General features: G+C 43.5%; 2 protein-coding genes across 3 annotated transcripts; one reads left to right on the plus strand and one right to left on the minus strand.

Moving 5' to 3' along the window:
- Positions 1-433: 433 nt before the first annotated feature.
- On the plus strand, positions 434-2,470 carry LOC120958400 (zinc finger protein 1 homolog). Its single transcript, XM_040381174.2, has 5 exons — positions 434-653; positions 726-972; positions 1,032-1,267; positions 1,341-1,487; positions 1,562-2,470. The coding sequence occupies exons 2-5, from the start codon at positions 847-849 to the stop codon at positions 2,319-2,321; spliced, it is 1,269 nt and encodes a 422-aa protein (XP_040237108.2). The 5' UTR covers positions 434-653; positions 726-846; the 3' UTR covers positions 2,322-2,470.
- On the minus strand, positions 2,403-18,713 carry LOC120958399 (calmodulin-lysine N-methyltransferase). Of its 2 annotated transcripts, none has more exons than XM_040381171.2 (2): positions 18,303-18,713; positions 2,403-5,668 (listed from the first exon to the last, which is right to left on the minus strand). In XM_040381171.2, the coding sequence occupies exon 2, from the start codon at positions 5,501-5,503 to the stop codon at positions 4,088-4,090; it is 1,416 nt and encodes a 471-aa protein (XP_040237105.2). In that variant the 5' UTR covers positions 5,504-5,668; positions 18,303-18,713; the 3' UTR covers positions 2,403-4,087. The 2 variants fall into 2 exon arrangements, with proteins under 2 accessions (XP_040237105.2, XP_040237106.2); XM_040381172.2 differs by lacking the exon at positions 18,303-18,713 and adding an exon at positions 5,866-6,735.
- Positions 18,714-19,714: the final 1,001 nt, after the last annotated feature.

The following is a 19,714-nucleotide window of genomic DNA, read 5'->3' on the forward strand; positions in this document are numbered from 1 at the left end:
AAATGAAAAGAGAATGTACTAATTTACATGCTTCTAATCATTAATCAATCTTAAAAATATGTTTGGATTCGTGGAAAATGTATTAAAGGCTTTTTAATCTCACCGTCGTTCATGGCAAACCCTTTCAAATATGTTTTTTCTCGCTCTTTAGCGGTTCGAGCAGTTTAGAGTAAATTCGAGCAGTTTCAATAAATAGCAGATGCGTTTAAATGTTATAAATTATTTTCCCTACAGTTCTTGTAATGACGCATTAAATGAATTTTAAAATCCGATATTATCTACATAATAAAGTAAAACTTTCTTCATGATAACGGTAATTAAATAAAAAAACGAACTCGAAAACCATCTTTCTTTTTTCTGCGCTTTTATTGCACAGCACTGTAAACTGTCAAAAGTTCGCGTTCGTAAACAGATGGCACAAACGTAAACAAATCCCAGCCTCGAACAGCGTCTCGCTGGGCAGCTACAAAATAATGAAATTTTGTAAAGAAAAACTCATTGTTTCTAGTTAAATGTACATTCATCACGTGTTCTGTGTTATAGACGAGTAGTAGAACGTTTGGAAATAAGGAATTAACCGTTAATGTATTTATTATAGCAATAAAGCAAAACAAAGAAAGAACAACACAAGTGAAAGATGCATTTCGTACGACGTAAGTGCGATTAATTCGGTATATTAATTTAAATTTATCAAATAACAACCACCATCTTTTATGTTTGAAAAGGACGTTTTAGCTAGAGATACTGTTTTCTACAGCAACTATCAACTCTGAACGCTCCATGTAAACAACCGTGCGACGAAACAGTGTACACAGTACTTCAAAATCAGTACTTTAATCACCAATCATGGATTACAACATTAGTCGACTGTGCCGCGTGTGCCTAGAGGAGGGAGTGTTTACATCAATATTCAGCACCGATCTGGTCGCAATGGCCCCGGCCAATATGCTCGTAATGTGTGCCAACATAAAGGTAAGGCAATGTGCAATCGAATGAACCGGAATCAGATAACAAAGGGTGCAACATTACAGGTATCGAGAGACGATGGACTTCCCAGCACGATCTGCAACAACTGTATGTACCGGCTCGGGGTAGCATTTCACCTAAAGCAGCAGTGTGAAAATTCCGACATGAGACTGCGCCAGTACATGAACGGAGGCTCGGCCATGAACTACAGCTACACGCTGGACAAGGAAACGATGACGGACGACTCGTGGCTGCTGTCGGGCATGGACCATAAAGGCGACGACCAAAAGTCGCCGGAAAAGTGCGCGTCTAGTGAATACTTCTCTCACCCCTTAGAGTGAAGGTTTTATAACACTTTTGCTTTTCATTTGTAGAAAAACAAACAGTAAAAAACGATACCGAGTCAAACTGCCCGAGGAGCGCAAGAAGAGGGGACCAAAACCGATGCCAAAAATTCCACAAACCTGCTACCAGTGTCACAAATCCTTCAAGTGTGCCGCTCAGCTGCAAATGCATCTACGGTAGGGGTAGAAACTTCTAAAGCAAACTATCACTTTAATCGAAACATTTCCCATTTTCTCCTTCCTTCCCACAGCACACACTCGGGCGAAAAACCGTACGCATGCAATCTCTGTCCCCGCCGGTTCGCCCAAAAGCACAACCTTGCCATCCACCTGCGCACGCACACGGGCGAACGGCCGTACCAGTGTGAGATCTGCAGCAAACAGTTCTCCGCCCTGGGGAACTTTCAGGCGCACAAAAAGATACACACGAACGAGCGGGATCACGTGTGCCCGTCCTGCAACAAGGGCTTCATCACGTCGGGCGATCTGACCCGGCACATGATCTCACACTCGGGCATCAAAAACTATCACTGTGATATATGTGCGAAAAGCTTCAGCCGGAACCGTGACATGATGGCACACAAGCGCAAGATGCATCTGGAAGAGTGTGGCAACGAGTGCTACAAGTGCCACGAGTGTCACAAAGTGTTCGCCACCCTGAACAATCTGAACGTTCACATGAGGGTGCATGCGCAGGAGGTGAACGTGGCGGATCCGGTGGGTGAGCTTATGCCACCACACGGACAACAGCAGCAGCAGCAGCAGCAGCAGCAACAGCATCAGCAGCACCACCAGCAGCAGCTCCAGCATCAGCTCCATCACCAGCAACAGGCACATCAGCAGGTTCCGGTACCACTCGCCCTACCACCACACGCACTCGGTCCACCGGGCTCGCTTGGCGTGGGGTTGGGTATGTTACCATACCCGTCCTCTCACGTGCCAACCCATCCACCGGCACAGGTAGCGTACCACAGTCAAATGCATCCATCACAGCGGTTACATCCTTACTAAAATGGAGCATACATCACCAAGGCTCGGCACCAAGAGGGAAATTGTCATCACAGTATGGAAAGAAGCATCACACACACACAATTGCATACATAAGGTAATTATTTATTTAAGTAATAAGTGAATAAAATTTGTATCTGCACCGAAAAGGAGTTCCTTTTTTTATTGCTCTTCTTTGTCTGGTTCGCTGGTAAGGGTTTTTATATCGACCCTTAGAGTAGGCTAGTGGATATAATGGATCGAACAGCACTGGATCAACCGCAAACGATCCGTGGATTCTGAATTTTCTATCTATTAATTGAAAATCTATCGAATCTAACGCACGGGAGTGTACAAACAGGGTCGGTTGCTTGTGGCGTCAGTGATACTGGACTTTCTGGAATTGCCACACATATGCTTCACGATTGTATCGATACGGATGGAAAACCTGGATTCGAGGGGGCTTTAAAAGGATAAAATTAATTAAAAAAAAATTAAATAAACTTATTTGGTCGCAATTTGCTCTTCCCTTCTATCCAGGCTCCACTGCATTGATTGGTGTATTTGTGCGTGAAAAAGGGAACACTATTTATTTTAATTTTTCTTCTTCTGTTACCTACCTATACCAACAGCCCTGCCCACAATGCGTCATGCACTTACACTCACGACCTCTCTGACTCAGAACGTGTTTTTTCTTTTGTGCGCACACCCATTCGGCACGCCGTTTTGCTGTGGGTGGTGTGGCAAAGTACACGGTGGCGCGTGAACTTGCCATGCATTTGCCTCCAGCCAAGCGGCAAATGTAGTACATCCAAATTTAGAACCGAAAGAAAGGAAGCCGGTGATGCTTTTGAATGGAGTTCTAGAGTATTGCAAAACAATAAACATTCAAAAACCTTGCGCATGCACCACATTCCGACACACGCACACACTCCGGACTATCTCTGTCTGTACAGTTTGCGTTTCATTAATAAAATGGCACATGTAGCTACTAGCTGTGCGTACCGAGACTAAACCTTTACGCAGCGGCTCCCCCAACACGCAAACGCCTCCGTTTGTTGTGTAGACTAGAGCTAATTTAGGCTTGCTTGGCTTTGTTTTTTCTTCTCACTTATCCCCCTCTTATCTATTCCAATGGTTTTCCACTTCCCTACCCTATCACATAAAGGATGTATCCGCATGTCCGGTCTACACTCCATCCTAAGGTTGAATACTTTTGAATCGCTCCAATGCCGTTCCTCTCTCTCTCACGCAACGCTGTTTTTGGCAAATTTCGCCATCGCTCATTGGTGGCACCACTTTGCTTGGTTTTAGAACGCCTTTTCTAACGGCATCCACAACGAAGCATCCGCTCCGCATGATCTATGAAAATCGAACGCCACTGCTTGGGGAACTATAAATACTTACCGTGCATGTTGTGGGAAAATTGAGTTTGTGTGTTGGATGCATCTCCTGCAGCCTTGCGTCCGGTCCGGGCGTCCCGCTTAAGTGCATCCATTATTGGTCCTCTTTTAACCTGATCCGCACACGTGCTGGAAGCTTCCGTTCTCCTTGGTGTTTGTGTGTGTGGAAGTGTGGAAGGCTTACAATTAAATTACGACTACCCAGCAACTAAAGACCCGGTCGACCAGGCCACAACGGCAAAAAACAAAACATGGAAGACCTCTTTGGCTTGGTCATCGTGTTTGTGCACGTGCGTGTTTCTGGAATTAGGATCTGCAGTGGAGGAAAACGAACGAGGGCCCAGCCTGCTCAGCCCAACCAAATACTGTGTAGCAACGTGGTGCACCTCACAACCGGTGCAGCATGCTGCCGCCGCCATCGCACTGGCCGTACTTGTACATCTTCACCAGCAGCGGATAGTGCACGTTCTCGTCGTACCCGTCCGTCTGCTTCAGCTCGAGATGCCGCGCCCAGATCGCCTCGTTGTAGCACTGCAGCAGCTCGTAGTGGAAGCCCCGGGCGACACACTCGTCCAGAAACAGGCCCAACGTTTGACCGCGGCGCGGGGCCGTGATCAGCGCGACGCCTTCGTCCGCCAGCAGCTGCCAGATCGTGTCGATCAGCTGCGATCGGGACTCGTCGAAGAACAGGCAGTCGGCGGACAGGATGAAGTGGTACCGCTCGTTCGGAGGTTCCCGGTCCGTCCGGGCCGTCTGTTCCCACTTCAGCACGGACGATTTGATCGTGCAGCTGAACTTGTTCAGCACGAGCGAGTGGCGCACATTCTCCACCGACAGCTCGTTCCCGTCGGTCACGTGCACGAAGGCGGGCTGGCCGTACTTCGCCAGCACCAGCCCGGCCAGACAGGTCATACCACCGCCCAGCTCCAGCACCGACGTTCCCTCGAACTGGGACAACCGGGAAAGGATGTAGTAGGCGAGCGCTTCCTCCGACGGCCACACGCAGATGTTACCGGTGTTGTTGAACCCGATCAGCTCGCTCGCCGTCCAGGGCCGCTCGGGCCCAATCAGCCGGATCTTCAACCGGTACCGATCGTACAGCCGGTACACGTACACGTTCTCGTCCTTCTCGTCCCCGGCCCGATCCGCCTCGATCAGGTTAAACTTGGCGAACTGATCGTCCTCGCTAGAATCGTGCCGGAGCGCCTTCGCCAGCAGCTTCCAGCGTCGCCGGGCGTTCACCGTGTTGTGGCGCTTCCGCTCCAGTGCGTCCTCCAGCTCGCGCGCCACATCGGCCCGATTGTTGTTGTTGTTGTTGTTGTTGGCCGTATCGTCCTGGCCGGCGGGTGGACTATTTTTATCACCGCTCGGCTCGACTGGCTTGGGGAGTAGCACGGCCGGCTGGCCCTGATGCAACAGCCGTGCCGACCATCGGGTGTCCGCATCTGCGCCACCAATCGGCACTGTGGGTGGCGTGATTGATGTGACGGCAGGGCCGGAGCACGACGCGCCCTCAACACGCCGTTGCCGTCGCAACGATTTAATTGGATTATTCTCCCCATCGCAGGGGCCGGCGAGGGGCCGGGCGGGCGATGGCGCTCGGTCGGCCGGCCCATCGGTGGCGACCGCCCGATCCGGTGTCACCTGTTGCTGGTCTGACATTTTCCAATTTATGTCATCTTCGTGTTGTCGTCGCCGCCTCCATTGCCACCGGTCATCCGTGGCGTCTTGCACGCTGGCACCCGTTTCTGGCGCTTCGTCCCGGGCCGTTTCGTCCCCGTCCGTCGTGCCGACCGAGCGCATTGCGTTATGTTACACGTGTTTTTTGTAGTATTTGTTGTTGCGTTCGTTGCGTTGCTTCGTTCCGCGTCAACGGTAACTGTCCATGCTCGTGGCTGCTTGCCGATTCCAAGGATTGAGATTCGGTTAATGCCGGAACACAGTTGAATGGGTAATTTGTTGATACATCTGTCTTGGACAATTGGAAGAAAAGTAAGAGACAAGAAAAGAAGAAAACGGTATAAATGTATTAGAATGAGCAGATATATATCACGCACTGTCGAGCAATCGAACGAACTCGAGGCAACGGGTCGGTATGAAATGGTTTACTGGTTTGCTAGCGGTAGGGTTTATTTATAACAATCAATTCCCGCGTGTAACCTTACATCTTCAGCTGCCTGTGTCTATCCTCCGCTCCGCTCATCGGCCGGTGCGCTAATGCACGCGATTTTATAGTCTAGTCTAGTGCGCCCTATTGGTACGAAACTGTTGGCCACGATTCACGGCATGTTTGCCATTTGTTAGCCATTGCAATAACAACACACACACAGACACACACGTGCCACCCGTCTAGTTCGTCGCTCGTCGTTCAATGACGAGGCAGAGGGAGAGACTCAACACACACACACCGATTTCCACTTGAGACCTTTCAGATGCTTTCGAAACGATGGGAATGATGCACTCCCCCGAAGCAAAACCCCTCTAATGAACGGGGCCTTCTTTTTCGGGGTGGAGATTTTACACCGTAGTACGCTGGGGATACACTCCACTCGATAAAGGTTTGTTGGCTGCCGTTCAACTTTGGAATGGATGTGCAACCCCCGGTGTGTGGGGGAGAAACAATCGCTAACCGGTATGGAAGGATGGAACAGATAAACACAGCACAGCACATAAAATTCAAAACTGAACCGTTGACGTGCAAATGGGGGATATGCGTCTGAGATAGCACCAGTGGAAGGAGTAGGAGGAAGGAGGTGGATCTGATAATCAATTTGCTTACCAAAAACGTCTTCTATACGCGAGCGCGCTTATCAGGGTTCGGGCAGACGGTAATGAGGTTCTGATAAGTGAACCTTGCGTTACTTAAGTTGGGAGAGGTACACAGACATGGAAGCGCGTATGCGTGCACAATGCGAGATAAATAGGGTGATATAGTAAATTAACGGACGATAGAAGATAGATTGCAGAAGCAGCCGAAGCAAGAAGGGTGTGACGCAATGACGCTCGCAGATGATTAGATTTAGGTCACATCGCGATCACGCGATGTGTTCAATCTTTGCTTTCTAGGAATCTTCTCAACAGTCGCTGATAAAACATAATTTGGCTGTTGGATCTTTCGATGTGGGTGTTTTTTATGTGTCTCATTTAATCTTATCAATTCTTATTTGATTGTCTCGGAGATTGTTGTTCTATTTCTGGTTGTTTGTACGTTAATAACCTAATAAAAATTTAATCGAACATCATTTTAACGGTAATTAAGACCTTGGAATTGAAAAAAAAAATACTTTTCTCAAGACAGTATATCGCGTTAGGAGTAATCTATTTGATCGCTATAGATAGTAGAACCTTTCAGTAACTAATGCATAACTAGACTTAAAATGGTTGTGGAGACAAAGAAAAAAAACATCTACCGTTAGATGAACAATCTATTGGCACCGAGTGTAGTTGTTAACACATAAATTAAGAGAATAAAAACATGAATTAAGCCCTTTCGCTTAGCAAATTAAAGATGGGTAGCTCTGATTCAAATTCAAGAAACTCAATGAGTCTCCAAAGAGAAGATCCTTCTAATATGCATAAGTCTCTAAAGATTATCTAGATACTAAGGAGTCATGAATCTCTAAATACACACATCGAGCGACACCGTCCGTGGAGCACAGATATTCACAAATAAGACTTATGAATCTTTGAAGAACCGTGACTTTTAAAAAGATTCATCAATCTTTAAAGATTCCGAGGTAAATCTTTTGAGATTTGAGTCCTGATTTTGAACCTTGAGTCCTGATTTTGAAAAACATTACTGAAGATTCATGTTAATGGATCTTTACGAATGTGTTATAATCAATATAAAAACAAACTCTTTCATTACTGAACACGCTTGATATTCCACTTGCTGGGCTGTCGTAATGTGAATTAAAAACACCACACGAAACACACCTATTTTCACAAATTTTCCCATTTTGCATTCGTGTATTAGGCTATAAAGAGTCCATTTCATCAATAGTTCTTCACGGTGAGCGGCTTGTTGTTGAATTAACTGGATCTCCTTCTGGCCATCTCTTACCAAAGCAATTGGTTTTTGTGTTATTCATCCGAAAGCTCTTATTTTTATAGTTAAGCAAACCACTTACTTAGCATTCGTAGTACATAGTCCTGCATGTTGAAGAATACGGTCAATTGGGAATTTGAGGAACTGACATTATGGCCGTTTGCTTCAATAGATCGCGATTCGCCGATCTTTTTCAGCATGAAAATCGATATTTATTGACTATAAGTTCGTGCAGTTTTTTTTGCGCTTGGTTTGTTGTGACAATTTAGTAATACATTAAATGTTCAAAGTATTTTATGTATTTTTATACTAACATAGTAGTATACTTTCTTATCTTTTTGATGTTCTACAGGTTGGCTGTTTGACCGCTCATTCATACAACCGTCTATTTCTTGCATTCCACAAAACACATACTTTTTGTTAGAAACGTTACCATGTTTGGAGCTTACAATGAGAATGTTATATCCACCGATATCGGAATTTCTAATAGAAGAAAAGAACGCCTAAAGATGATGCTTCAAAATGAATCTATTACGTACACCATAGTCCTGTGTTGAATATTCAAGGAAACTATTGTTATAAATATGTAGACAGTTGTTTCTTGACCAAGCTAACCCTGTGTTTACAGGGTTTCTCAATATTTTTTGGTTGCTTCCCATATTTGTTTGGTGTGTTTCCACGAATTTTTGGGCATTTCCCAAATTTTTTTGGGATCAATTGTAATACTGTCTAATGGAACGATACCAATACATCCTGGAAACGAACCGAAAATCTTTGGGATACGATAAAGAATACGATTGTGTTACACTTGCCGAGTGCCTACAAATCAAAAGATGGATATAATGATATAGAAGAATAAAACAATAAAAAGACAAAAAATGAAATAACAAATTCTTCCAAATAATATAATATTTTCTAGTCTCATCAACTGTCTTGAAATGTTTCATTAATCAGGATATTTGGTATATTTTTTTTATTGTTATCTTCCACAGTACTGTGCTCTTCCCTCTGTTCATCTCGATCGATGCTTCGAGTTTTTCGATAAATGCTGCTACGAGCCAAACAACCCATTTATTCATGATTGCGAAACAACAATAAATCACTGCAAACCACACAGTGACTTCATTGTAACACCTCCTTGACTTGCCCATAATGTAAGAAAAAATAAAATTCTCATACTGTAAACTGGGCAACAGCCAGACCAGCCTCATTTTGTGGCCATCGTTTGGCTCCTTTTTCTCCATGTGACATTGAGCTGCGGTGCTGTTGGTTGCCAGTCAGATCAGTTGGTGCCAATAGTTTGTCCTGTTTTTTTCCCCATCGGCACTCGTGCAGAATGTAGATTTCTTCAGGGTACGCAATTATTATGCTCTGAATGTATATACCCACGAACCGGATTGTGCAGCGGCCCGTGTACTATTGGGGCACTGGTTTTCTTTCTCTCGCTCTCTCTCTCACTTTCCTTGTTTCCTTACCCCCTTACACTCAATCACAAGAAGAGCTCACTATCAAGATCTGTAAACGATCAATTTAGAAACCGTTTCAAGGATTTGTGCTGGGCGTGGTGAAGGTGGTGGAAGAAAAGAAAGGAAGCAAGCGCAATCGCAACCACCCGATTGCCAAAAGTCATGCCCGGCAAGATGGATGTAAATGGACGCTCGATTTGACCCTGCCAATGGTACTGCTGCCGCTGATGATGCTGATGATGATGCTCATGCTGATGATGATGGTGCAGTAATGCAGCGAGGAAAGAAGTAGGAGCACGGATCTATTGGCTTCAGCATCGAGGACACGTTCCGCGAGCACAGACGTGCAGCAGATTTATCTTCGTGTATGAAGCAGGGCGCTCATACACACAATTGCCAATTGCCAATGAGAACGGTTCGCAGCACTGTACTGAGTCACGCTGAATAGCTGAACCGATGGAGACCAGGGCGCTGCAAGCGAGAGCGCAATCGATTGCTAAATTATGAACCGCGTATGACTGGGTTCGGACAGCATCCCTGGCCGAATTGTGTAGTTATTGTTCTTAAAAATAAATCCCCTTCTTTTAACTTGACAAACGGTAAATCATTCAGTTTGATAGTTAACCCCCTACACTGTTCTGTCGGAGGGGCAACTTTTATTTTCTCAGCCACCGTTACACACCGAGGTTTGGGAGTTTGGGACGGTCGATTTAATTGTTAGCAGTACCATACAATTTTACTAGTACTCGAGCGCTCTCTGTCCGGGCGATGGTTGTACGTGGGGACGCGGCAGTGAACATTGGGTTTTAAATGCCAAAAGGGAACTCTTTGCAAACCATGCGGAACACCATGAAACAGTATGCGATGTAGGCTGAGGTGAATGGTGGACCGGGGGCAACGGGCCACAACGGCGACGACAGTGATGCTGACGGTCGAATAAAAATATCGCCAACAAATGGGCGAGCAAATCTAATATCGTTAATTTGAATGTTGAGCATGACATGAAACAGGCGGTGGGGAGGTAGCACAGGCAGAGGAGGATCTGTGCACGGTACGGCCGCACAGGTGGATCGCACCAGTTACGACTTATAAAAGCCGTGGACAGATACACGCACACACACACACACGCGCGCTAGGGGTCTCGCGCTGGGATGTCCAAGTCAATCGTGTCAAGGATGGGAACGAAGCGCCAAGCGTGCGGGTTTTATTCCTTCTCTCTTTTGCGTTCGCTTTGAAGCAGCTAGTAGATGATTATTCACCCTGTCTTTGCGGGGGAGAAATAGGGAATGAGAAATAGAGGAGAGAGAAAAAAAAGACAGAAATCTTTCAAACACAAAACCAATGTAACACAGCGCGTCACTGGCCACGCGTTGTCTGCTGGGGAAGGTTTAATTACACCTTCCTTCCTTCTGGACTGGTCGGAACAGTTAAAACACCAACCGTTGCTTGAAAGGGGGAGTAAGAAAGAAAGCAAAAACGAACAAAAAAAGTTGCAACAAATAATCGCGAGTGGCAGCAAACGCCGCCGTTCGATATGTTTCCTCATTTCTTTTTCAGCTGAAGTGTTGAAGAAAATGTGTATTCTTTTTTTCGCTTTTCAATGTTTTTTTTTTATTTCGCCCCTGTGTAACAGTTATAACTCATTTCTTGTTGCGCTTGTGGTCGGACGGTTCAAGTGGGTTCGTTGATGTGATGAGTGTATTAAATGGAGCATAATTTACTGCTCACTGCGCCTGGATTGGGATGAAAGCAATGATGTAAGAAAGATGGCAATGCATTTAAAAACCACTTCAATTTGGTAGGTAGTGAAGGAAATGTATGGAAGATAATTAAGTAATGAAGCGTGATTACTTATTTTCAATGAAGCAATATAAATGTATGCATTAAAAAATAGGATAATGTTTTGAAATTGGATAGAGCAAGCGAATCATAATTTCCAATGTAATTGAAATGTTGAAATCAAGCGTTCTGTCATTGTTTGTACACATTTTTTGCTGGTCTATTACAGCACAATATTTGGTAATTTAGGGTTGGAAGTTTTTATACTATCTTGTGCATTACAGGGATTTCCAAGTCAGTTTCGAATGTAAACATTGTTATTCACCGCATGCAAAAGCTGTTCGACATGGATCTGACATTTCATATCCATCATAATAATTTTTAATTTCTACAGAATGATTTTCAACACGTCTCAAGCTGGATTGAGTTTGACAGTTCTTTATTATGTGTTGAAAATCAAGTGTAGAAACTGAAATTTCATGTTGAAAAAAAACCATTTGACAGCTGTTGATAAACATCTTGGATGCGGTGAATAATGATGTGCACATCCGAAAGTCACTTGGAAAACCCTTAATGAACGATAACACAAAATTAGAATAGATAGTTAAATATTTTGTTGTGAGTCAAGAAACAAGAAAGAAGACAATATGCATAAATTAATTCATAACCGCTTCAACAAGCTGCTGCCTACGTTTTTTCACTGGGGTTTGAAGCTGATAGGTGAAGTGTTGAAAATCATGCTGAAGAAATTAAAAATTATTATGATGAAAATGAAATATCAGAGTGATGTGAAATAACTTCTAGCAGGTTGTGAAAAAAATGCTTTAAATTCTAAAGTGCCTTGGAAACCCCTGTATGTTTATACCTGGAAATGTGAAAATTTTACTTAGTTTTAGATCGAATTATTTCGTCATTAATTTAACCAATGTGTTGAACATACATGTTTTCTGAGTCAATTTTGAATGTCTACAAAAAATCCATTGCTTGTAAGATGTTTTTCAACAGCTGTCAAATGTTGTATTTGCATCACAATAATGTTTCAGTTCTTCCACATGATTTTCAACACGACTCAAACTGGATTGAGTTTGACAGTTATTTGCGCTGTGTTGAAAATCATGCATATGAACGAGAATTTTATTGTGATGTCAATACAATATAAGCTAGCTGTTGAAAAACATCTTGCAGGCGGTGAATAATGATGTGCACGTTCTAAAATGAGTTGCAAAACCCTGTAATATAAACTTGTTTGTTGTTACTAGTTGTGTGAATCTGAAGGATCTAAATATTATTTAAAAAATATCTTCATAAAAAGAAAGATCATCTGTATCATTTTTAAACTCATCTGTATCATTTTTCAACAAAATCAATCTAAACCACCAACTCGGTATAATGAAAGACACAAGGATAAAATGTCTTGAGCAAAGCAAATTTATTGTCTATTATGGCGTACGATATGAATAATGAAATAACTGATATAACCACACACACTCATTTAACCACCACAAAAGTCACAAATCCCTTATACCACATGTAAACATTGAAATAGAACTAGCAACTAATTTGTATTCTTCTCGCACAATAAACGAAACTGTCCTTTCATTAAGTTATGGGAAGAGTTTTGCCTCATTACGTTCCACATAATTACCAATTCACCCAGTAATGCCCAACAGCGGGCACGACGATGCCAGCGACGAAGGCGACGATGACATTAGCACTCCTAATTTGCACAATGGCTCATAATTTCTTCGCTTCACGCAAAAGGTCGGCGCGCGGTTGCCCGCAAACCAGACCAGACCAGACCCAGACCTTTGGGTAAATACGGTGGGATTGTGCAATTGTGCACCTTCGTGCGCAAAGGGAACATAAAATGCATCGCTTCTAGCTGGTCCGGCGGAAGAAGTCATCATCGTCGTCGTCGTCGTCGTCGTCGTCGTCGTCGTCGTCGTCGTCGTCGTCGTCGCCGCAGCCAGCTCAGTCGGTCAGCCAAGGTGTCGTTTTTATGTTTGTTTGTTTGCGCGTTGTCTAGCCTGACAGGCTCAGCTGTTGTGCTTTGCTCAACTAGATGCCACTCCCGCGCGAAAGGGTGACCGGTAGGAATAGAATGCATTTCGAACCAATTATCCTATAAATAAAGTAGTGTGCTGCCCCGCCCGTGTGGATGCTGTTTGTTCGATCGGCATTCGCTCTTAAAACTATAACCTTGACTGTGAAACGGTGCTAAGGAAATTCACGGTGGTTGAAAGATGAAGCGGTGGCGTTGCATAACGAGCAAAGGGTTCGATTATACTCGATCGATTTAATTGCCCGTAGTTTCGTGTATCATATAAATATTATTCTATCCTACCAGACTGTGGAGTAGTGTAAACAGCCAGTATTTAATCATATCAATCAGATCAGCTTGCTTTTGCACAAGCAGAAAAATGCAGCCAAAAAACCCCGCAATTAAATCGTGCGACAGAAGGCTTAAAGAATTTATTTTATGAACGTCTAGCTGGGTGCGTCGAGCGTTCGCAATAAAAGCTAGGCCAAAGGAAGTCCCGGTCTGAGAATTCAAGAATGAACGCGGTTTTTTTCCGCTGTTTTCATCCACCACCCCGTTTATAAGACGAATTGATACTCAAAACACATGTTTCAGTTCATTTTTCAATTTGTTTCATTAAGCGGCTGCCGAAAAACACGGTGGCACGATCGTTTATCTGATGTCTCGTTTTTCTTTCGATCCCACCTCTACCTCCCTAGACGACGAGAAGAGAGGAGTGAGTTTCTGTTGCTGCTGCTGCTGTTTACCTCGCCTTAGTCTGTTTCTTTCATTTGGATGTGGTTTACATTTTCGCGATCATCTCCCACATGTTTACACAACGGGCAGGCGTGTGTGTGTCGTAGCGCCCCGCGGACAGCAGATGGCCTACCCAAAGCAGCCGGGTGTTTCCTTGATATTCCAGCACGGCGAAAGATCACGATCGTGAAGGGGAAAGGCGGTGAACAGCCAAAGAGTACGGGGGAAAAGTTTAGTTTAAACTATGTGTGTGTGTGTTTTTTTTTTGCTACTGTAGCTCGCTGGACTGAAACGATCGTACGCCTACACACAAGGCAAGTGTGATCGGGGTGTCCTTCAAACCTCGGGCCGCTCGGGGCTGACCCGTGGCGTCCGGTGTGGTCTCCGGATGGCGGAAGATCAGCGACAAAATTTATGAATGAAATCTTATTTCAAGACCCAAGGAGACGAGCGGAGAGGGAAGAGAATGTGTGAAAGAGAGAGAGACTTAGAGGCTAAAAAAACACGATCATGTCCTCTCTCATCCTCGTTTGTTGGTTTGTTTCTTTTCGTTTTTTTCTCCGCCATCCGAAGAAGCGATTTTTAATAACAAATTATTTTTACCTCACCAAAAAAAAACCGATTGGCGGCTCTACTTCTGCCGCACGACGGAACCGTTGAGCCAAACGATTACAAAAAAAAATTAATTTTGATCACAATCGCACACGGCATCGCCTGCCGGACTGCCGCGAGCCTTTCGGGTGAACTTTTATTTCTAGACCAGGCAGTTTCTATACTTAGCCCTCCCCAGGGGAAAGGGTGAGCGGTTTGAAGGGTAAGGGATTGAAATGAAAATAAGCAAAAGAAGAAGAGAGAGAAAACAAACGCCCTCCGAAAAACCACTCAAATGTCGCCTGCGATCGGGGCCGGATATTTTCAAAACCCCCGCGATTTAATTTGGCGATGAATTGTGAAGCCAAAATCACACACGGCGCGGGACTAATTAGACACGCGGACAACAAAAATAATACACCCAAACACACAAGCTATAAGCGTTCGATCGAACGAGCAGGGATAAATGGGATAAAGGGTTTAATTTTAATGCCCCTGGCAAATGGTACAAATCCAGCAACAGGGTCTTGGGTTCGGGGACGCTCGTGTCATATTGGTTTTATGATTTGTTTGTTTGTTTGTTTGTCCGTAGAATCACCGCAGTAAACAATCTAAGACGGTGGGCTGCAATTGCGCTCGGAGCCGAGTTTTACTATGTCGTCCGTGCAACCGCAAAACCGTGCGGGGTGTTCTGTTTTCGTTTGTGAATGCAAATTTTACGGCCCCATGCCCCATGACCTGCCCTGCCCGACCCGGTGAAGGTGGCTGTGATGGAACACAATCAACGGTGCAAGATGTTACCGTGCCGTAGTTTTGTGGTTTTGTACTGGACGTCAGGGTTTCCCATCTGTCTCTGACTGATGGATGGGGGCTTTTGGAAGCATTTTTTTTTTAAATAGGAACCTTTGTAATGAAATGTTATAAAATGGAGTCTTAAGCTGTCAGTACGAATAGTTATTCTAAATTGCATATTTTACGAACCATTTATGGTGTTATGCAAATAAATATTATGTTCATGGAATATTGAATGGAAATAAATAGAGATTGTGATGTTCATACTAGGCTTGTCGATTCGTTTTAGAATTTTTCATAATAAACAACTCCAACGTATTTTGAAAAGCTTTTATATTTCCTGTTGTTTGTTGTTGAACAATAATCAATGTTAAAGTAATCATTGCGTTATGAGGAGGATATTTGAAAAAAAAATGGTTATCAGAGCACATTGTCAGAATAAAAAAACACTATACTTCATGGCACATTTCAAATATTCTCATTGGAAAAACATGAAGTTAATAGAAACTGGGCTATTTTTATCAAAAAATTAAATAATTTTTTAAAACTAATCAGGAGTTGGTTATAAAATATATTATTTGACTCATTATCCGTGTTATTCGCATATTCAGGCAAGGTTAAGTCCCAATGAGCCCGTATAAACGACCCTCCACTGTGTATAGTATATTTAAATTAATACGATTTGGATATTCATTACTAGTTTACTAGTTAATTTTAAATAATGAATCTGAATACAGCATTTTAATAATTTATTTATGATAAAATAATTACAATTTATCTTAAAAAAGGCGTGATGGAAAAAAATAACATTTGTAGAAACCTGACCACAACTATGAAATAAAAAAAAATATAAAAAAAAAATAAAAAAAAATAGTTTAATATATATACAAGCAATCTTCTTCTGTGAAATATTATACAATTTAATATTGGAAACATGCGCTAGTTAGAGCTGTTTGTGATCTCATAAGTTGATATGCATGTAAAATAAAAAAAAGTATATTAAGAAATTGTAAATACACGCTTTTTGACGTATTGAACGAAGCTTTTTTTGATTTTTTGTTCTTTTTATTTTATTCATGCTATACATTATTTTTTATGTTATCCATTATACATAACCTAATGGCCAATACATCTAAAATAACTGTGAGTGGCTAGACAGCTATTTGGAAATTTGCGTTAGTTCAACGACATGGTAAAATCTCAACTTGCTAGTACAGCTGACGAACAACAAGTGTGCAGCTTAACCTATCTAAAGCTAATAAATAACATAAAAAATAATGTATAGCTTGAATAAAATAAAACTTTCAACCTTAAGCTAGGTAAATTTAACCTATGTACAACCCTCGAGGTAAGCATATTGTGAATGAATAAATAAAATGAAACGAAAGTGGTGGGTTTGCTAGGGAAATATGCACTTCTGAGGCAAAACGCATCTTTCTTGATTTCTTATGAAAAACGCATCCTTGGTTGCGAAAAAAGTAGTCACCAGTGAGGAGCAAACTAAACTACATTCATTATGAGAATTATACAGCTCTACAAATACAGAAATAAAAAATATACACAAAACAAAACCATCATTAGCTCGAGCACGTTTTGATGTAATTTAGCCTACCACTCCGCTAAGGGACAAAAGTTCAAAAATTATTGATGCGGGGAATACAAGCGTGGAATCAGTGCTTTAAATTACACAAAAATGTATTGCCACATGTGCAAATCTACACGTATTTTAAACTGTTTTTGTTGTGAAACAATGTTTCTAAACTATGCGAATGTAGACATAATGCGCTCAGTAGATTGCGGTTAAGACGCGAATGAGGCCAATTGCCTCTATAAAAAAGTAGATTACGGCAAAATGTACCAGTTACTGCAAACTAGAATGGGTTTTAATGATTGCCATTTACATTGGTTCGTTTTTTCCGTTGTCTTGATGCGTTATTAAGATGCGTTTTGCCCCGTTAGTATGGAGCATTTTAACCCAGCAGAGGCACATTTTGTCCTAGCCAGTTAAAAAACGTTTTAAAAATTGATTGAAACTTTATAGACAATCATGCATGAATTGTCTTCTTAGCAAAAATGGTAAATGTTCCTTATATAAATTTATGAACTCTACAGCCGCTAGTGAATCACGTTGAAAATTAATCAATTTTCTATTAGTGGTGCGTATTACTCCATGAATTCCTACATAAGCAGATTGCTTCAAACAGTACAACTATCAATCTATTTGCCTCAGTTCATGATGCAAGCCGAATGTATTACTTTTATTCAATTTCCTCCGATGCGTCCAAAAAAAAAAAACATAAGCCTCCCAATCCAATGGAGACGCCTGGTAGCCGACGCAACGAGCGGTCACAAACCACCAGGCTGCTCCATCAGCAAACGGCAACAGCACGAAATCAGATTCATGGCAGCCCGCCGAAACTGGCCAGCATCAATACTTATGCCCAAAGAAATTTCCATCCCCCCCCCCCCCCCCCCATAGCAGCCAACGTACTTCTTTTTTTCATTTCCTGATTTCTGCTCACTCCCCCCCCCCCCCTCTCTCTCCCCTGCCAATCCGTACCCCTTTTTTTGCTCGATCAGAAACGGTCGATAAGAAACCGGTAGTGAAGCGTTGACCGAAATCATGATTTATGCTCGAGACAGTACTAAAAGACTAGCCGGGGAGTGGAGAGCGTGGAGAGAGAGAAGAAAAACCGCACGTGCGGTATCACGTTCAAACGCACGCACATACAAACACGTACACATAGGGAACGGCCGATCGAAAACGCATCACATAGACGGAGATAGAAAAAAAAACAGGGAAAAGAGGAGAGTATGACGAAGGGAGGGGCAAAGAACAAGAACAAAAGAGCTTCTCGTGTTTCCGCAGTCTTTGCGAAATCTATCAAGCTAAAGGTGAGCGTATGTGTGTGTGTGCGGACGATGAAGCTTGCAACCGAACCGGATTGTGTTGCGAACCCGCAACTCATCTGCAAGAAACATCCGCAACATTGAGCGCAAGGAACGAACAGCTGATAAACTGGGAAGAATCTGGGGAGGACGGGTTGTTTTTGGTTTATTTCCCCCCCAATCGTCCCAAAACACTCCCTTCCCTGCGCCCGGGACCTTCTCCGTACCTCATCACTTGAAACACTCGTTCCGTTACCTTACCTGTCACGTTGCTTCTTCTGGCTTGGCGTTTGGCGAGAGTTGCTACGCGTGTGGAATGTTTCACTCGAGTGTGAGTTGCTCAATGTCAGAATTCAGGTTCACGGTCAACAGACAGCAGCGTGCCAGAGCGGATGCACCAACGAAAAGCGCATTGCAACAAACCACGTGGCCGGTATGCGTCTACTGTTTTGGGGGATGTGCTTTTTATATTTTTTCTTTTTTTGTGGGCTTGTTTTTACTTGGCAGAACGTTTTGAAAGTGATAACACACACGCACACTGACACGACGGTGACGATCAAAAACCAAATCACCCGTATCACTTATTAGGAGGGTTTTTTTTTGAGGATGCGTTTAGCTTCCTCTTCGTCGGCCGTTTGACGAGATTGGATCACGTTCAGGTTCAGGCTTTCCGCTTCAGATTCGCACCAGCGCCGTCAACGTCGAGCAGCTGTCCTCGCACTAATTAAACATAATACTGATTGATGACCACCGCTGGCACACGCACGCACGCACATACACGCTCACAGAAACTAGACAGTAGAAGGAATGCAAAGCTTGAGGGGTTCTGTGATGCTGATTTGTTTGACTTTTTTTTTTTTTTTGTGATCTACACTTTCAGACCAGGGCAGGAAACGGACGGAATTACACGATTATAGGCGGCTTTTTGTTCGCTTTTCTTGTTCTGTAAGCGAGCGATTTTTGAATTATTTTCTGTTCCTTATTTTGTGTCCCAATTAAGCGGTTGACTTTATTGATTTCCCTATTTGCCTAACAAGTGCAGCAGGACTGGCCTGCGGACACGGTAGGATTTTGTTCTTGACGGTGGCTGGCTGGCAACTGAAACGGTTTCGAACGAACGAAAACACACACCGCGTGCGGGCAGCTGTCTCGAGCAGGCACCACTTCCACGAACTACGATGCTACCGAGCCGGAGCGTGAGACTGAACTGAGCCCGCCAGCGAGCAAGCGAGCGAGCGAAGAGCGAAATAAAACGTTTACGCGCGGAAACATGAACACAGCCGTTCACATAACGTTCTTCTCTCGGAGGTGCTTTGGTGGGATAGGTAGCAAACAAAACAAAAACATGTTATTTTTATGTGTGTTTTTATTTTTCGTAAGTAAAGGGTACAAGTGTATCGAAATTAAATCAAGCCAAGAGAGCACCAAGTGAGCACGGCCGCACAGAGTGCACTCTTAAATCGCTCGCCCGACGGACACTCGGATGTTTCTCGGATGATGCGGGTGCAGGATGATGATGCATCGAGAGGATGAGATCTCACCTCGAGCATCGACGGACTGACCACAAGGAGAGTGTGCTGTGTGTGTGTGTTTATTGAACCGCCAACAAGCGAAAGTGAAGATCAACTGCTTTGTCAATTCTCTCCTGGCGTTAAATTGGCGCTCCGAATGGA

The sequence above is a fragment of the Anopheles coluzzii genome, chromosome 3, assembly GCF_943734685.1.
Source record: "Anopheles coluzzii chromosome 3, AcolN3, whole genome shotgun sequence".
Taxonomy (NCBI): Eukaryota; Metazoa; Arthropoda; class Insecta; order Diptera; family Culicidae; genus Anopheles; species Anopheles coluzzii.